The sequence below is a fragment of the Labrus bergylta genome, chromosome 2, assembly GCF_963930695.1.
Source record: "Labrus bergylta chromosome 2, fLabBer1.1, whole genome shotgun sequence".
NCBI classification, from domain to species: Eukaryota; Metazoa; Chordata; class Actinopteri; order Labriformes; family Labridae; genus Labrus; species Labrus bergylta.
This window is the reverse complement of record NC_089196.1, coordinates 1,355,241-1,373,653: the sequence shown is the minus strand read 5'-3', so window position 1 is coordinate 1,373,653 and position 18,413 is coordinate 1,355,241. Positions and strand designations below refer to the sequence as shown.

At 45.1% G+C, this 18,413-nt stretch overlaps 2 protein-coding genes across 2 annotated transcripts; both read left to right on the top strand.

Annotated features, from left to right (window-relative positions):
* Nucleotides 1-719: 719 nt before the first annotated feature.
* Nucleotides 720-7,437, top strand: ppp1cc (protein phosphatase 1, catalytic subunit, gamma isozyme). Its single transcript, XM_020636397.3, has 7 exons — nt 720-1,109; nt 2,551-2,682; nt 2,769-2,999; nt 4,595-4,699; nt 4,915-5,138; nt 5,460-5,594; nt 6,771-7,437. Exons 1-7 carry the CDS (start codon nt 1,055-1,057, stop codon nt 6,858-6,860), a joined length of 972 nt encoding a protein of 323 aa, XP_020492053.1. The 5' UTR covers nt 720-1,054; the 3' UTR covers nt 6,861-7,437.
* Nucleotides 7,438-8,347: 910 nt separating this feature from the next.
* Nucleotides 8,348-18,297, top strand: pptc7a (protein phosphatase targeting COQ7 a). The gene is made up of 6 exons (XM_020636419.3): nt 8,348-8,861; nt 10,725-10,904; nt 13,040-13,238; nt 15,184-15,307; nt 15,412-15,541; nt 15,657-18,297. Exons 1-6 carry the CDS (start codon nt 8,660-8,662, stop codon nt 15,713-15,715), a joined length of 894 nt encoding a protein of 297 aa, XP_020492075.1. The 5' UTR covers nt 8,348-8,659; the 3' UTR covers nt 15,716-18,297.
* The last annotated feature ends 116 nt before the right edge of the window (nt 18,298-18,413 follow it).

Below are 18,413 nucleotides of genomic sequence, written 5' to 3'. Positions count from 1 at the left end.
CATTCACACACTGATGGTAGAGGCTGCTGAGTAAAGAGTCCACCAGTATTAACTCATCCATTCATACACATTCACACACTGATGGTAGAGGCCGCTGAGTAAAGAGTCCGTCAGTATTAACTCATCCATTCATACACATTCACACACTGATGGTAGAGGCCGCTGAGTAAAGAGTCCGTCAGTATTAACTCATCCATTCATACCGCTGATGAAGCAGCAGGAGAAACTCTAGGTTAAGTGTCTTGCCCAAGGACACATCGAACATGTGGCTGCTGGAGCTGGGGATCAAAACCCTGACCTTCCGGTTGAGAGACGGCCGACTCTACCACTGAGCACAGCCGCCAGTATGTCATCTATAAATAAGTAAAATAAAAATATTTAGGGACCATAGAAGAAAAGGAGGCAGAAGCTCTGAAAGCGATATCTGCAAATATCTGCGCTGCATTAATGTGTTGATGTTGTGGGAGAATTGCAGGGGTCAGGAGGTTAAACATGATGGATGTGGAACGGACGTGAATCTAAAGGAGGACATACTGGCTGCTGCATTGTTGTCAGAGAAGCCAGCACTTCAACATAGCATGTTTCCTTAATGTCTGATCAGATAGTAAGATACCTTTATCATTTAAGATCCCTCCTTTATTCATTTATTTTTAAGACGCGTTCTCCATCCAGGCCAGCAGGGGGCAGCAGCAGCGCAGTAGGCTCCTTGAAGCAGCTGACTGTATGTTCAAGGTGCGGCAGAGAAACACAGATACGGGACAACATCAGCGCTAGCTGCGGGCTAGTGCGGTTTACTTTGTTTTTTTAGTCCTCGTTTCTAAGCTAAATCCAACATTGGATGAAGATTATTTTTTAAGTGAGATGCCTAAGTAGTTTATTAGTCTGTCGAGAGTGTTAAGGAGCATCGAAGTAGCAGCAGGGTCGGGCCGACATATTTACCCTCAGCCGAAGCTAACGGAAGCTAACGGGAAGCTAGCGGGCTAGCTTTCACAAGTGTGTAAACACCAAGAGCGAGATTTAGCTGACTTTGTTTTTTATTAATATCAACGTAACAATGGCTGACGTCGACAAGCTCAACATAGACAGTATCATCCAGCGCCTGTTAGAAGGTAAGGACCCGCTGAATGATCATCTTTAAGACACCGCTACAGTTACAGTCTACAAGACGTGATGACGTCACGTTCAGGCTGCGCGCTAAAGTAAATGTTTACAAACAACAACATAACAAACGACAGAGTTTATATAAACGTGTCTTTTTAACATTAATGAGTCTGTTTTTAAAAGTAAGCACCTGTGTGTCTGGGTTAAATATCTGTACCTGAAGGAGACAAAAACAGACAAAACAACAAAAGTATTTATGTGAGTACGGCACAGTCAAGCTTATATTTATTTACTAGATATCTTTATGCCATCTATACTGATGTTTTTTATGTATTTTTAGACATGACAAGGTACCTTTTTCACCCTGGACTTTGTATAACATTTCTTGGACAGCTCTTTTGTTTGATTGTTATATGACTTACTATAAGTGTTTTTAATGTATACTTTTATGTGCCTAAATGTTTATATGTCCAAGAACCAGAAGGACTTATTTTCCCAGACTTGCGTGCATATTCCCACCCCCCTTAGCATGATCCCAGACTCACACTTACATATACAAACAGAAACAAATACACACATACAAACACACAATTAGAGATGGGACAGATCCAATATCAGTATCGGGTCGATATTGACGTAATTCACTTATCGGATATCAGACTTATGGGGCCGATCCACGTCACAGATCAAGAAAGGTCCTTGGGTACAACATTCTGGCACAGTCTCACTTTAAAGACAACTGTAAGAAGTGAACTCTTACAGTTCAGGTTAAAAGATTTAATTTGAAAAACCTGATGGTTGTTGTTGCTTCCTGTTTGTATGTGGAGCCAGCGCAAAGTTCAGAGATATTTCTTTGGAATAGTTTGAATTTTTATGCATTTGAATTATTTGTATTTATTTTGTCTTTGAACAAGAAATGTTTACTACAGCTTACACATAAAACCATCAACGACAACAATATTAAAAACCATCGGATTGGAACTGAAAAAAAGTGGATCAGTGCATCTCTACATAAAATGATAATGAAGTAAGAAATGAAGAAAACAAACAAATTAAATTCCTATCACCACGTGGTCCTTCATATGTCTATAGTTGACAAAAAAAAGACCCTGGCTGGAGCAGTATGCACCCTGGAGCCAAACAAAATCTGTGGTTAATATCCATAATTATTTAAAAGGGTTGGTCCAGTATTTACCTCCTGGGTGTATAATATCTTTTCAACGGTTCACACTATTGTACAACAGGGTTTGAAGTGAACTTTGACGTCCGACTGTGACGGGGGGATTCAAAAATGTACCAGTCACTTTTCTTTAATTTTTTTTACCTGCCACTTTATTTTAACCCTGCAGCCTGCAGCCTGAGATGTTGTGTCATTACTGTCCTATTCATCTTGAACAATGCTCAAACATTTGCTCTTTCTGACTCTATGTTCATGTTTTCTTGTTTTAGTCAGAGGGGCAAAGCCGGGCAAGAACGTACAGCTGCAGGAGAACGAGATCCGAGGACTGTGCCTCAAATCCAGGGAGATCTTTCTCAGTCAACCCATTCTCCTGGAGCTGGAGGCACCGCTCAAGATTTGTGGTTAGTTACGTTTGTATGTATGTTGTTTTTAAAAAGATGTGTATTGTCTTGTGCTGAAGGGTCGATGCTTTGTCTTTGTCCTGCAGGCGACATCCACGGGCAGTACTATGACCTGCTGAGGCTGTTTGAGTATGGGGGCTTCCCTCCAGAGAGCAACTACCTGTTTCTGGGTGACTATGTGGACAGGGGGAAGCAGTCTTTGGAAACCATCTGTCTTCTCCTGGCCTACAAAATCAAATACCCAGAGAACTTCTTCCTGCTGAGGGGAAACCACGAGTGTGCTTCAATCAACAGAATATATGGTTTCTATGACGAGTGTGAGTAAAGAAACTTCTGCAATCAATTGAATTTTTATCTTTTAGTGTTATGAAGTGCTGGCTTCAACAATATGTCCTCCTTCTAACTTTAGGGTGCGGTCACACTACCGTGCTGTACCCAAGCACGATTGCCCCCCCGCAGCGTCATTCCCCCGCTGGCCGGTGCGGCCCGCGGTCACACTACACAGGACTATCCGTGCCTAAGCACGATTACCTCTTGTACATAATGTCGTAATACAACACATGCACGCTTTATGTTATTATGAAGCGTGCTCAGTTTACAAACAGGCGGACGAGAAAGAGAGAGAGAGAAAAAGAGACGCGCAGTCGAGTCCGCGTCTGCACATCTGACAAAAACACAAAACATGACAGCTATTTTTCTGACTTTACAACTTATTTTAAACCATTTTAATCAGACACAGCCATAAAAATATAAAAAAGACGCGCGGCCAAGTCCACAGGCGAGTCCACAGCCGCACATCAGAGAACAACACAGAGCATGACAGCTACTTTACTGACTTTACAGCTTATTTTAAACCATTTTAATCAGACACAGCAATAAATAAATTAATTGTTCTCCGATGTGTGGGCGTCCTCACAGACTCGGCCGCACGGACGCCCGCACATCGGAGAACAACACAGAGAACATGACAGCTACTTTGTGTCTTATATTGTGTCATTTTAGTCAGATACAGACATGAAACTCTGGATTTCTCCATAATGAAGGCTGTCAGCGTTGTTTACCCGCGTGCTTGTGCTCGTGCATGAAGTGTACCGTGCTGAAGCCACACCTCTCCGAAGTGTGCCAAAGCCAAGGAAGTGTATCGTGCCTGAGCACGATACGGAGCGGTCAGCATTGGACTTTAGCATTGAAGTGTACTTGGGCACGGTATGGATGGCCAGTGTGACCGTGCCCTTAGATTCTGCTCCTGAATGCTCTGGATTTGTTTGGACCAGAGAAGGTAGGAGGTTTTAAGGAACCCCCACACGGCCGTTTTGGACGCCCCTCTGTTTGTCAGATATGAGAGCAGTTATCAGGTCAACAGGTGTTGCAGTGATGGAAGCGGTCAAGAGAAGTGGTTCAGATAGAAGTGATTGTACCCGACCTAAAAAGCCTCTGCATGTTTCTAATAAGCTCCACGAGCAGAAACGTGCTCAAACTAGGATCAATATTGGAGATGCTTTTGAAAAATGGAGAGAGGTTAGAACACAGAAAGGTTTACAGACCCATGCAGAGCTGGATAAACACTGAAGCTTCAGTGTCCACCACATGGTGACCTGAGTGAGCATTGACTCTAGAGAGGAGGGGGGGGGGCAGCTCTCTACAATGTTTAGAATTTAGACTGCAGTACCCATTTCAAACACTAGGTGTTACAATAATAATACCACCACAGCGAGCACTCGGATGTAGCAGTGAGGAAAACGTTCCCTATAACACAGAGACTCCTCAAGAATAACCAAACTAATTGTTTGACCACCAAAGGAACATAATAATGGACCTCTTCAAAGCAGAAATGGTATCTGTCTCCTGGACTCTAACAGGAAGGTAATACCTCAGGAGACGAGCCTGATTATTTTATTCTTGGACTCTGCAGGTAAACGAAGGTACAACATCAAGCTCTGGAAGACCTTCACAGATTGTTTCAACTGTCTCCCTATTTCTGCCATTGTTGATGAGAAGATCTTTTGCTGCCATGGAGGTGGGTTTTGTTTTTAATACAATAAATAATCATTCTTCTTCTAGTCTAAAGAGGATGTTTGTCCACACACTTCCTCATATTTCAGTTGAGCGTAGCCTCAAAAGTCCGCCACTGCTTGAGTCATGCTGTCTGTGCAGTTTGCCAACTCTCCTGTGTAAGAGCTATTGCCTCAGTATCAGTGAGTTCATTTGTACCTTCCCTTCTGTTATGTTTAGGACTGTCACCTGACCTCCAGTCCATGGAGCAGATCAGACGCATCATGCGCCCCACCGATGTCCCTGACCAGGGGCTGCTTTGCGACTTGCTCTGGTCTGATCCAGATAAGGATGTTTTGGGCTGGGGGGAGAACGACAGGGGTGTATCATTTACTTTTGGCTCAGAGGTGGTCGCCAAGTTCCTGCACAAGCATGACCTGGATCTGATCTGTCGCGCCCATCAGGTAACCACGATCACCTCATCCGTTATAAACAGTGCAACGTGGTTTTGTGTTGGCAGATCAGTGGACATGCTCTAATGTTTGGGACGAGGATTGCAGGACATTTCAAACTGAGCAAAGAACTGTGTACATTGGATGGTTTTCCCCGGCCTGTCAGGGTTGTGCTAATGCTGAAAGTTCTCCTCATGGGGGGGGCGCTGACCCATCAGATCAGCCAGACTATATCTGACATACTTCATGTTCTGTAATCTGTTTCATACTTTTAACATTAGTTTGAGGAGTTTTGTAAACCTATCTCTGTTTTTCTTTTCATCCTTTGTGCAGGTTGTTGAGGATGGCTATGAATTTTTCGCAAAGAGGCAGCTTGTCACTTTGTTCTCAGCGCCCAACTACTGCGGGGAGTTTGATAATGCTGGTGCCATGATGAGCGTGGATGAGACCCTCATGTGTTCCTTTCAGGTCAGTGCCTTTCTGTTATGTCAGCCACATTTGTAGCACTCATAACGTGAACAGCTCAAATACGTCTGCTGAAAGAAGTGAGACCAAGGTCTGCAGGGATTCAAGTTCTCTGTCGCTACCAAGCAGCAACCTAAAATGAATATGATGCTGAAGTGTAAAATCCTGCAGTTCCTTGAGTGTCCACTAGAGGCTGGCTGCAGAAGCACAGGAAGTCACATACACACCCATTCTAAAAAGCCTGTTTTTACAGCAGAGATGAACATGTTTACAGCCTGGTTCAAAAAAACAAATAGGTGTGATTAGCTCATGTCTCGATGGACACACACTGTACAAGGGGTGAATGTTTTGATGACTCATCAGTTTTGATTTGATGAAGGATAAGAGTTATTCACAATAAGGTGTGTAGCTGACCTGATTGACAGGTGGGCGCAGTGTAACGGTTTGTCAGGAGGTTTAAAACCCGCCTCAGCTCCAGCTCTCAGCCTGCGCTGTCGTTAGCCTGTCCAGCGCCCCCTGCAGGAACAGACGGGTGACGTCACTCAGGCTTCAAATATTAATATTTACAGTCTTTGGTTGCTACGACAGATTTCCTTTAATGTAATGATATTTAGTCAGGGTCAATCAGACTGAAAACGGTCGGGTAGAGTTGGTGACATAACTTCATAAACAAACTGTCAGACGTTTATCTGATGTTCCTCTCTCGGTGTATAGGAGGCTTTTATTGTGGTCGTGCCCGTCCTTGTCCAGACTTGTCATGTTTTTAGGCTTCGGTGTGCACAGTACTGAAGTTCACCTTTTCACTCGTCTGTTGAAAGAAGTGAGAGCTCATCTGTTGCCCTAGATCTCAAACTTTTAAGGGGGAAAAAAACAAGGGAACGTGTCGCTGTTATTTCTTAGATAGAAAACATTTGAAATAACGGGCTGATGTGGGGAGATTTTGATCCCTGGACAAGGAGCGTGTTGAACTGAGAGCGCCGGTTAAACATCCCTGAATCAATGTTTACTTTAACCCTGCGAGTCCTCGTTTTTCTGTCTTATGTAACTCTTGTTGATACTCAGTGCTCTGAAATGTAAAAAGAATAAACGAGCTCAAAGTCCAGCTTATTTTCTTCACCTCTTCATGAAACATGACGTTGTGTACGCTAACACTTCTTATTCTTCCCGTTCCTCGTGTAGATTCTGAAACCAGCCGAGAAGAAGAAGCCCAACGGGAGCCGTCCCGTCACCCCCCCTCGCAACATGGTCACCAAGCAAGCCAAGAAATGAGGAGGGGAACAAACGGCCGGGGCCTCACGCCTCCACTCTGCTTTCATCTTCTGCATTTGAAGGATTGTTTTTTTTTCCTTCATGCTGCCAATATTGAAAAGATGTTCACTCCTACCTGATGAAAGCAAAATGTTTAGTTGTTTTGTCCACGGGGGTAATAATTGATATGTCACCATGGAAACCTCAGGTGTTTTGCACTCCATTTTGCAGCTAGTCTTTGCCACCTATGATGGATGAATCAGGAGCCTTGTAACAACACGGCTCCATATGCACAGGAATGCCTTGTTTGAAGCTGTGCACAATGTTTTCCACTTTCTTTTGATTTCTTACTCATTTGTCGTCTCTTTTTTTCCTCTGTCGGTAAAGGGTAATAATGGCTATAAGACCAACGGGGAAACTTCACAAACACCTGTTTACTTACAGTTTATGAAAGTCAGTGTTATAGGATGTTGACTTTACACTGCATAGTCACATTTTAAAATAAGTCCTGTGCTAAATTAAGGAAATAAACAAGCACTCTTGTAATGTCTGAAACCTTTCTAATAAACCTTGAGTGTATTTTAGGGGGAAACAAGGATCTGAATGTTGTTTGTTCTTTTTGTCCTGTTCTGCATAGCTCGTTAGACTACAGTTAGTTCAGACCGAGCAATCTGATTGGACGAGAGGCATTCTGTGAGTGACATCACTGTGACATGTATCCCTCCTCAGAATACTTCAAATGAACATTTACAGCTGACAGAGTTTTTCTTTATTCTTCATCTCAAACCTCAGAATCAAACAACACACTTTAATGTCTCTGGTTTCATGGTCACATTCATTGATTATAACATACATGTGAAGGTTCAGAGTAGCTGCTCTGTGGTTACTATGGACACCAACTTTACAATAGAATGTTCGGGTTGCTTAGCAACAGTCTAGTTTCAGTGAAACTGGAACTAGTTAAGTTGGTGGAGTTAAAAACTAACCTGTAGTTCATTTTTACTTTATATCACTATTTTCTTGTATTAAAGTAATATGACACTGGAGGTGGAGATGTTGTTCTGGACAGCACTGCTGTCATTATCTTCAGACTGAGTCACTCCCTCTCGTGTTTCTTAAATAACACGGAAATACAAATAGTCTAAGTCAACTCTTATTCTTCTATAAAATAACAACACCACAAGGGGGAGACAAAATATAGTTAAAAAATCCAATATACTCTTAAAAACGAGGTCTGAAATATTGTATTTAAATGTGCAGCACAAAATAATTTATAATATTGTAACAATATTTTTTAAATGGTCTTTTCCTTCTTATTATTACAGCCCAAACATGCCTCCTGTATAATCTTATTCTCCAATTATGTATTTAGATTTATCTTTACACGGAATATGTTGTTCTACGTTTAATTACTGAATACGAAGCTTTACGCTAACAGGAGGTTATATGTCCTTATTAGGAAACGTTCATTGCGTAATGGTGTGTGACGTCAGAGCAGTCACAAGACCCTGCCAGCGGAGTGGAGTGAGTGTGTGGGGCCACAGGGCAGCTCGGTCACACTGACTGTGTGTTGTGACTGAAGAGCAGATCATCTGGCACCATGGCTACGGAGAAGCAGGTCGTGCAGAGGAGACTGTTTCCTGTATGACTTGTAGCTTGTTATCTCAGCGGAAGGCTTTGTGTGTGCGTGTCTGGTTGTTGTTGTCTGGCTCATCTCCTGCTGCGTTAGCAAGTCAACATACTAGAGTGCTCACATCGACGCTAAGCTAGCAGGGCTGCTAGCTTGGCTGGGTTGTTTGTTGGGAGCTGGTGTGTAGGTGATGTTGTCCGTGCTGTCGTACGGGAGACTCGTTGCCAGAGCTGTCATCGGCGGACTTTCTCAGACAGACAGCCGTGACTACAGCCTGGTGACGGCGAGCTGCGGCTTCGGCAAAGATTTCCGCAAAGGCATCCTGAAGAAAGGGATGTGCTACGGGGACGACGCGTGCTTCATCGCCCGACATAGATCCGCGGATGTTTTGGGTGAGTGTCTGCTTTGTTTACCACAGAAACGTTAACCATAGATTTGCGATGACGTGAAAGATGGTCAATGGACTTGAGCTTGTGTATTTCTTTTCTAGTCTCTTGACTACTCGAAGCACCTTAACACCGCAGGTCACACCAACCCACGGAGGTGGCTTTGTTAAGTGTCCCTCAGTACTAATGCATTCATATACATTCATTCGCCGCCGACGAAGCGGCGGTAGCAACTTGGGTTCATCGCTTGCCCAAGGACACATCGGGCATGTGGCTGCAGGAGCTGGGGCTCAGAGTTGACAGACGACTGACTCTACCTGACAAGTCAGTCATCTCTCAACTGGAAGGTGGGGGGTTTGATCTCCTTACACTACATGTGTGAATGTGTACAAATTCACCTTACTCAGCAGCCTCTACCATCAGTGTGTGAATGGATGAGTTAATACTGATGGACTCTTTACACAGCAGCCTCTACCATCAGTGTGTGAATGTGTATGAATGGATGAGTTAATACTGATGGACTCTTTACTCAGCAGCCTCTACCATCAGTGTGTGAATGTGTATGAATGGATGAGTTAATACTGATGGACTCTTTACACAGCAGCCTCTACCATCAGTGTGTGAATGTCTAGGTGTGACCTGCAGTGTGAAACACTTTGAGTAGCACTGTACGAGCTCAGGTCCATTTACCATGATGAGGTAATAAGGTGCACCAAATTGGCTTATGCACAGCTGACGTCACATCATTGTTCTTCTTTTCTTCTGTTCTTTTTTTTTTTGGTTCACATGTCAACATAAGTCTCTGAAGTAAAAGAAAGTTTGAAATCAAACACTGCATGCCGTAAAACCATTGGTCGAGTCGACTGACTCCATGATAACCCTCAGGCCTTGGATCATTTAAAAACAACCCAACACTTCTCTGCTGTACTTAGGTGTGTGTGTGTGCGTGGGCCTGCTTCTCTGTTCTGGCAGAGGCAGGAGGGACGCTGAAGGCCGTCCTTGTATGGTCCGTCCTTGGACTAACAGATCTGAAGTTTCTGTCTAGGGAAAACTCTTGGTACCGACCAAAATGCTCTTAGGGAACAATCGCTCGTTATAACCAACGCATGCTTCTTTAAAAGGATTTGGAAGTGCTTGAAATGACGAGGTGTTTATGGGAGCTGGGGTCACAGATTAATGTTTTGTGGCCGAGACACACGAGGTACGTTGAACTACAGTGGATATAGTTTAACATGGAGCAGTGTGTGTTCATGTGAGAGTCACTAAACATTTTCTAAACTCAAATTGAAGAACGGTCCGTGTTGACCTCTCGGGCGGTTTAATGCATGCTGTGACGTTTCCTCGAGTTCTTGTAAAATCTTTTTTTCTGTACTGGATGTTCTTTTTTTTTCTCAATCTTAATGAAAGTGGCCATTGTTGTTCTTAATTGTGCCAGCTGCGTGGCATTGTAATCCTTTCTCGCAAGACGGTGGTCACCCCAGGAACAAGGCTGAGGACTGTGAACTACACAAGTATAGAAAATACTGTTCTCTCCAGGAGGCTTTGAATGCATCATAATGTACAGGATACAAATGTGAGCAAAAGTAGATGGTGAGGGTACACATGGATCAAGGTCTGGTGTGGGTAGCCTAGTGGTTGTGTTGTGGACCACATGTACAGAAGTCCTCATCGCAGCAGCCGTGGGTTAGAATCCCGACCTCTGCACTTTGCCGCATGCCGAGCCGTCCTCCTCTCTCTCTTCCTAATGAGTCCCGCCTCCCTTCAGCTGTCCTGTCCAATAAAGGCTGAAATGGCCCCAAGAAATAATCCAGGTGAAACTGATCTGATCTAACCCTGAAACAAACACCTGTGTGCTTTTGTTTCTTCTAGGTGTAGCAGATGGAGTAGGCGGCTGGCGAGACTATGGAGTAGACCCGTCTCAGTTTTCAGGCACACTGATGAAGACGTGCGAGAGGCTGGTGAAGGAGGGGCGCTTCATTCCCAGCAACCCCGTGGGAGTCCTCACGACCAGCTACTACGAGCTGCTGCAGAACAAAGTGCCACTCCTGGGTGAGTAAAGCCACCGGGGGAGGGGGTCATGGGGTCACAGTTCTCCTCAAGAGTCATCCCTGATTCCACTTGTTTTAAAGACAAGGATCTGTTTTAATGAACCTTCCTCTTCTTAAACAACGCCCTTGAAAGATAAAGTTAGCGTCTGTCTCTCCGTGTCGGTGGTAGATTTGAATTGCTAAAATGATTCTATGTAGGTCGGAGAGGAAACAAAGACATCAAGTGATACTTGTGTTTGAACATGTTTTCACAGGGCTGCAGACTCGTGGTGTTCCTCCTCTCTCACCGTGTTTAAATATCACTTAACAAATCAAGGTCCATCTCACGATGCAGCGTGCAGGACTGTGCAGTCCAACATAAAATATGTACAGACAGACTCTGCTTGCTAATCAAATATTTTCCATGTGGTTTTGGATCTTAGCACTCAGCCATGGGCTAGGTTGTTTGTCTCTGTGTGTGTGTTTCAATTGTGGCTGCATTTACATTTTTGCAACATGAGTCAGAACAACCAGATCCCATAAAGAGGTCCCGGGACTGTCCCGAGTCCCGACATGCCCCGTGCAGCTCCCTTCCTTTAGAAACCCTTTTCCTCTTTCGCTCCGCTTCCCGACAACAGATAGGAACAGATCTTTGTCTTTGTGAGTGTCAGTACTTTTCCGTCCCTCCATCACATGTTGCAGCGAGGAAACAAACCCGTATTGTGATTGTCTTGGTAGCACAGGGAATGTTCTTGAGACTGGGCGGTGTGAGTCAGAGTGCACGTGGGTTTTTTTTTCTTGAAGGTTGATCCCAAAGAGCATATTTTGGTGTGCCAGATGAATCAGCAGCAGGGTGTGGCTGCACACCGTCTGCCCGCTCCATCAGCTCATGTTTCCTCTTCAACATCTACCAGATGGTGGAGAGGAACTACAAAACAAGGCTTAAAGCTGCTACGCTGATCGTGTTACGTTAAGTTTGTGTGTTCAGGCTAACCTCGTTAATCAGTCACATGCATATTGGATATCCTACAGACTAACGCAGATCTAACCTTTCTTTATGCTGATGAGGACAGTAGATGTTGTTTGGTTCATTCAGACATATTTATGAAAACGATGTAACAGGAGGAAGATTCAAAGTGTGAATGATCAGATCAATAAAGACTGAATTGGATGTAGATCCAGAGTCCTGGTTTTGTGTATGGTGCCTCACTGTTACACTGAAGCCTCTTTCAGACTGCTTTTATGTAAAAGTGTCGTAACTAACCTCAGCTTTGTACACTCATATTGATTCCATGATGACATTATGTTGGTGTCCCAGTCTGTGAGGTCACAGCGGGAGCTCCACATACACACACAGCGCTGCACTCTCCTGCTGGCCCCGCTGTAACCACCTCTCCTCTGTAACGCCTGTTACCACCTCTGAAGACGGTACAGAGGCGGGGTAACTTCCTCCCCCCATTACGCCTCCATGACATTCAAATAGAAGGCTAATCAGGCTAATGTCAGTGCCGTGACTTAAACAGACTGTCTAATTGATTGCAGCTATTGTTAAAGGTCCCATATTCTGCTTTTTCTGGTTTTATATGCTCTTTAGTGTGTTTTCCATGTATCCTGTGCATGTTTAGGTACATCTATTTGCAATAATTCAAAGTCTGCGGAAACGCGGCTTCTCCTACCTCCTCCTGTTAGCTGTAGCATTAGCCAAATGTAACGCTCGGTTCTAGCCCCCCTTGATAAAAATGTATCAGTGTGACATCATTGTCAGTGTGAGATCACTGATCTAAGCCCATTGGCTCGTTGTGGCAAGCCCTGCAGCTCATGTTGAAATTTCCGAGAAGCGTGCTGAGCAACTGACCAATAACAACAGAGCGGATCAGCAGACCAATCAGAGCAGACTTGGCCCACGTGGGCTCAACAGAGTGTAGCTGACGGACTCAGAGCGTAGAGGGAGCAAGGAGGAGCAGTACATGAAAACAGACACTTCTTTCAAACTTTAGCTATTGTGAACGTACGTGTAGGTACATAAATTAAATCTATGATATGATCTTTAAGACATTCAGATGTTTAACATGCATGTTGGCATACTGGAGACCTTTGGTGAAAATATGCATGAAAAAAATAAAGTGTGTGTGTTTCTGTGTGTGTGTTGTTCTGCAGGAAGTAGCACAGCCTGCATTGTGGTCTTAGACCGGCAGCGTCACCGGCTGCACACGGCCAACCTGGGAGACTCGGGCTTCCTGGTGGTCCGGGGAGGGGAAGTTGTCCACCGTTCAGACGAGCAGCAGCACTACTTCAACACGCCCTTCCAACTGTCCATCGCTCCCCCGGGGGCTGAAGGAGCCGTGCTCAGTGACAGGTGAGACGCAGGATGTTGAACTAAATGTTACATCGTTCAGTTGGGTTTGGATCAGTTAGCGCAGCTTTGCTTCATCGACCCCTTGTCTGATTCAAGCTCCTCCTCCTCCTCTCAGCTCTAATCCAATCAAGGTTAGGAGATAGCGTGTCCTCTCTGCAGCTGTTTTTGTCGATGTTGTGACTGTGCACGGTGTTCAGCTGAAGTGTATCTAGGGCCACGTGCTGATGTGTCCCGTTGCGACGGCGTGCCAACAAGCAGCACAGTAGACATCAACAGAGAGAGCAGGGCAGGAGCTGGAGATTCGCCAAGCTTTGCCTCTTACCCTGGTCAAAGTCTGTGTGGGCCTAAAGAGTCCACAGCCAATCCTGCACAAGCACGCTCAGCCACCACTTCACTCTCTCAGTCTTCAATCCAGCAGATTATTTTGAGCCTCTTTAAAACATTTTAGGGAAACTGACCTGGGGGGGCGGCGCACCTAAACTAGACAAGTCTTTATAGACTGTTACTCAACTTGTGTTCATTATTATGAACCAGAGTTCAGCCTCATACTAAAGCCTTTGGTACTTTATTAGAGGATTAATTGTAGTGTTTGAAATGATGCTTTCTTTTTTTCATTTGTGCACTTTAGTCATTTAATGGGAGGATTTCCTCAAAATGATTTACACCAAGTGCAGATTAAACCTCCGACCTTAGATAACGAGCATAGCAACTAATACTGAAGAGGTCAAGGGTCAAAACTAAACTGCAAAACATTCTTAGTGTGTTTAAAACAAGATTCAATGATTTTGAGTTTGTTGATCAAAAAGGAGACAGAGGCGTCAGATGTTTTTAGAACTTGCATCTTATTATGTATTTAAACGCTAAGTGGACTACTTAACACTCGTACTGACAATTTCTACACAGGCAGTCTGCGCTGCGTTTGTGTGTGCCGCCACTACAGCGCCATTTGCTGCTTCTCTAGTCAATGCTCCTGTTTCTACAGCGAGCACGGCGGTCCGTCTGTGGAGCGGGCCAGCAGCGCTACTACGCCCTGCTACGTTTCAAATACACTCCAGGTCTTTTGTCGACAGAGCTCGCTGCAGGCACGCGTCAAGCTGGAAAAAATAACGTGATCTTGTAGTTCTCTTGTGAGTTCAGCTGCTCATGGCTGCGCTCGTGCTCCCGAACTAGACCCAGTGCTGCAGGACGCACGCCGTTCGACGGAGCAATACCGTGGCGCTGATGGAACACTGTGTGCCTGGACTACAAGGCGGCCAATTCATTGTAATGACACTTTCTCTCCCAGTGCACTCGTAGAAGAAGATTCTTACATTCACACGTCTAACTGCACTTGTTTTTTATTTTCTGTAATTTTTAATGTGGCTGCTGAAGATTTGTTTTTAACATGAATTGCATATTGAGTTGGATCTGAATCCCAGCAGAGGACAGGCTGTTCCTGGGAGCTCTGGCTCGGTGTCATGATGCTGTACTGACAGTTTATTAATGAATAACATTCACGACTTGGCCTGAGGCTGTGCAGCAGGGCAACAGCATCTTCTAAGAAGTGAAATCGACACCTGCCTCGTCTCTGCCAGTGTATTTGAAGCACACGTCATTCTAATTTAAAGCACCAAAAAAAATCTTCTGTAGTACGTTCTCTTCCTGCTCGTGTGCTCCTTGAGTTTGCAGCCAGGCTCATGTATCCGTAGGTCTAGCTATCATAGCTATCGTCAGTACATTATCTAACTTTGAACTGATGCATTATATTCAAGAGTTTTTGTCCAGGGGAGGAGATGAGGGGTCAGAGGTTGAGATGAATCCATCAGCTCAGACGGGACAGATTTCCTACCCATGGCTGTAAAGGTTTAAAAGAAACTGCTGCTGCTGGAGTCTGAATTTTTCATTTTCCCTGTGACACAGAACAACTTTTGTATCCTCTGTCTGACTTCACTGTGTGTGTCCGCAGCCCTGACGCCGCAGACAGCTCGTCCTTCGATGTCCAGCTCGGTGACATCATCCTCACCGCCACCGACGGGCTGTTTGATAACATGCCTGACTACATGATCCTGCAAGAGTTAAAGAAACTCAAGGTAAGTCACACTGAGGCCCACACAGGTTGTACTGTTGGGGGAACTGGAATCAGAAATATCTCTGGAGTAAAATCGTCATGAGTGCTTTGTTTTTTGCTGCGTAGAATTCAAACTATGAGAGCATCCAGCAGACCGCACGGAGCATCGCAGAGCAGGCCCACGTGCTGGCGTATGACCCCAACTACATGTCACCTTTTGCTCAGTTTGCCTGTGACAATGGACTGAACGTCAGAGGTGAGTGTCTCACTTCTTGAATTAAACAGAAACTGTAAAAGCTGGACAGCGGCACACGACGCGCCTGTATGTGAGAACATCCTCCTAACGGGACTCTTTTCCTTTTTCTGTCCAGGGGGAAAGCCTGATGACATCACAGTGCTACTCTCCATCGTGGCAGAATACACGGACTAACCTCGGTGTCGAGCTGGGACTGGGGTTGCTCTGCATCTGCAGGTGATGGACTGCTTTGATTCCTGCAGGCCAGGATGAAGGACTGATGTCACATGCTTCACATGTCTGACTCTATGCTGCATAACCCCCCCCCCCCCCCCCCCAAGCTGAGCATCAATCCCCCCCCCCAGAGAGTGAATGAATCCAGAGGACCGGAGGCCTCAAACATCCTTCTGGGCCGGCTGCAGACTTGGCATCTTCGGCAGGTTTCCAGTGCTCACTGGATAATCCTATTGTGTGGGATAAGCCATCATTGGGCAACATGGAGATGATGATCCTGTCCGACAAGGATAAGTCCTCTTTCTTTGATGGTGGTGCGAGCAGGGAGGAAGTGGAGAATCAGAGACAGTGGCAGATGTGGTCAGACCCCAGGTGTAAGACTGTAAAAGCCCCCCCACCCCCCCACCACAATATACACACACACACACACACACACACACACACACACACACACACACACACACACACACACACACACACACACACACACACACACACACACACTCTTGCTGGGCTGCTGGAAGAGAAAGACCGTCATCCTGGAGCATCAAGAAGGGAACTGCACAGGAAACGGCAGCGTTAGGGCTCAATAAATGGGCTGCCTTGGGTATGCAGATGTTCCTAATAATATGGTGTTTGTCAAAGGGCCTCGATCCTCAAACGTTGGTGCGGGAGATGTTGGCTAATCTCAGATATTTTGTTAAATGTTTGCAAAAAACAAAAAAATAAGAGTGTACTGGTATGTGACATTTCTACATGGTGTTGGCAGGGTGATCCGACAAGATTTCATGCAGAAGAGTGCACACCATTTGTTACTTTCATTATTGGCTGAAGGACTTTATAGTTAAAACCTCCTCGCCACATTATCGTCAAACTGATGTCCTCCCTTTAATCTCACCATGCCGCCACTGCTGAAGTCTTGATTGTGATCATGTGTGATGTCTCTACGAACATGCGTGTGTGTAAATTCTGAATGCAGCCATGCCCGTCAGTGAATTGAGATGTTTCATACGTGTCTATGAAACAGAAATGAAGGCTGCAGACGTCTGTGTATCCACTGGGCTGATCGGGTCTCACAGCCTTAAACGCACAAAGCGAGTTGGTCACGTGACCAAAGTTATTTTTGTATCTTGTTCAATTCTTTCGAGCGATCAGCACATCAGAGTAGCTTGAGAACTTTCCGTTCCTTCTCTCCATCCTTTCTGCCGCGGAGCTCCGGAGGCACATTCATGTCAAGGTCGCTGTTTCCATGACATCACCACAGATTTGCACTCTGCATTCACTACAATCCTAATCCACAGTTTAAAATCTTTGTGCAACATCGTCAGAATAACGTGCCTTGTATCAGGTGTTGGCGATACTAGCTCCTTAATTCCTTAAACCCCACAACAATGTGCCCGGCTCTGAGCACAAGCCTGAAAACTGTTAAGTAGCCATAAAGTGAGAACAGCTTTCCCATCATGCCCTGCAGGTTTCACCCCTTCTCTCTGCATCCACAGCAATTCCAACCTTTCTGAAACCTGCAGAAACCGTCAGCTCAGTCTGGAGTTTAGGAATACTTATCGAGCCATCACACACATACAAACTCCCTGCGGATCAGGAGACGGATGTTTACATTGTGTATGATCAGACCCCCAGTTTCCACATACTCCATAAGTGCTGCGCTCCGTCAGCGTCGCACACTAAGCTTTCGTTCGCTGCTACTCAAGTCAATGATTGTGTTTCCACAGTGAGCGCCGCGGCCCGTCTCGAGCGTGCCATCAGCGCCTCCGCATTCTGCACTGTTTAAAACACGCTGCAAGACAGAGTTCGCTGCAGGGACATGTCAAGATGGACAGATTAGATCGACCCGGACAGGAAGTCAGACGTCCAGTCCATTTCAAAATAAAACACATAATACAGGCTCCCAATAGTATTTTCCATCACTTTATCAACATTACGTCAAAACACGCATGAACAAATCATCCTCAGAAAGACAAAGCAACATGTTGTTTGCACGTTTTTGTCTTTATTCCCGCGTGATCTTGTAGTTCTCGTGTGATCTTGTATTTCTCGTGATGTGTGAACAGCTGCTCATGGCAGCACTCACGCTCCAGAAACAGATCCAGTGGGGCAGGGCGACGTAGCTAAACCGTGGCGCTGACGGAGTATGTGGAAATTGGGGGAACGCACTGCTCCCTCTCTTAACCTGACAAACTGGAAGACAGTATCAGATTTTCTTTTGATGGGCGGGGCAGCGAGAAGTCAAATGTAACTTCTTTTAGTCTTAAAGCCCCGAGGACAATCGAAGCAGCCTTAACAATTTCAAAGTAAAAGCAATTCTCCTCGTCAGATTGCACGTCACTGTTGATCTTCGAGGTTCCTGCTTCCTGACTTAGAGCTGCTCTTACACGTCTCCCCGCCTCTCGTCCTTCTCTCCCACACACACTTTGTTACAAACCAGAGCACGTGTCTATATATTTTGAGTGTACAGTTCAGTTGTGAGAAAAAAAACATTTTTTGAGTCTGTAAAATATTTAAATAAAGAGTATAGTATTTATTAATCTTTTGTTTTTGATGTCTGTCTGGTACACGGGCGGCTTTAGATCAGTGGTGGAGTCGGCTGTCTCAACAGGAAGGTCGGGGATTCGATCCCGAGCTCCTGTAGCCACGTGTCCGA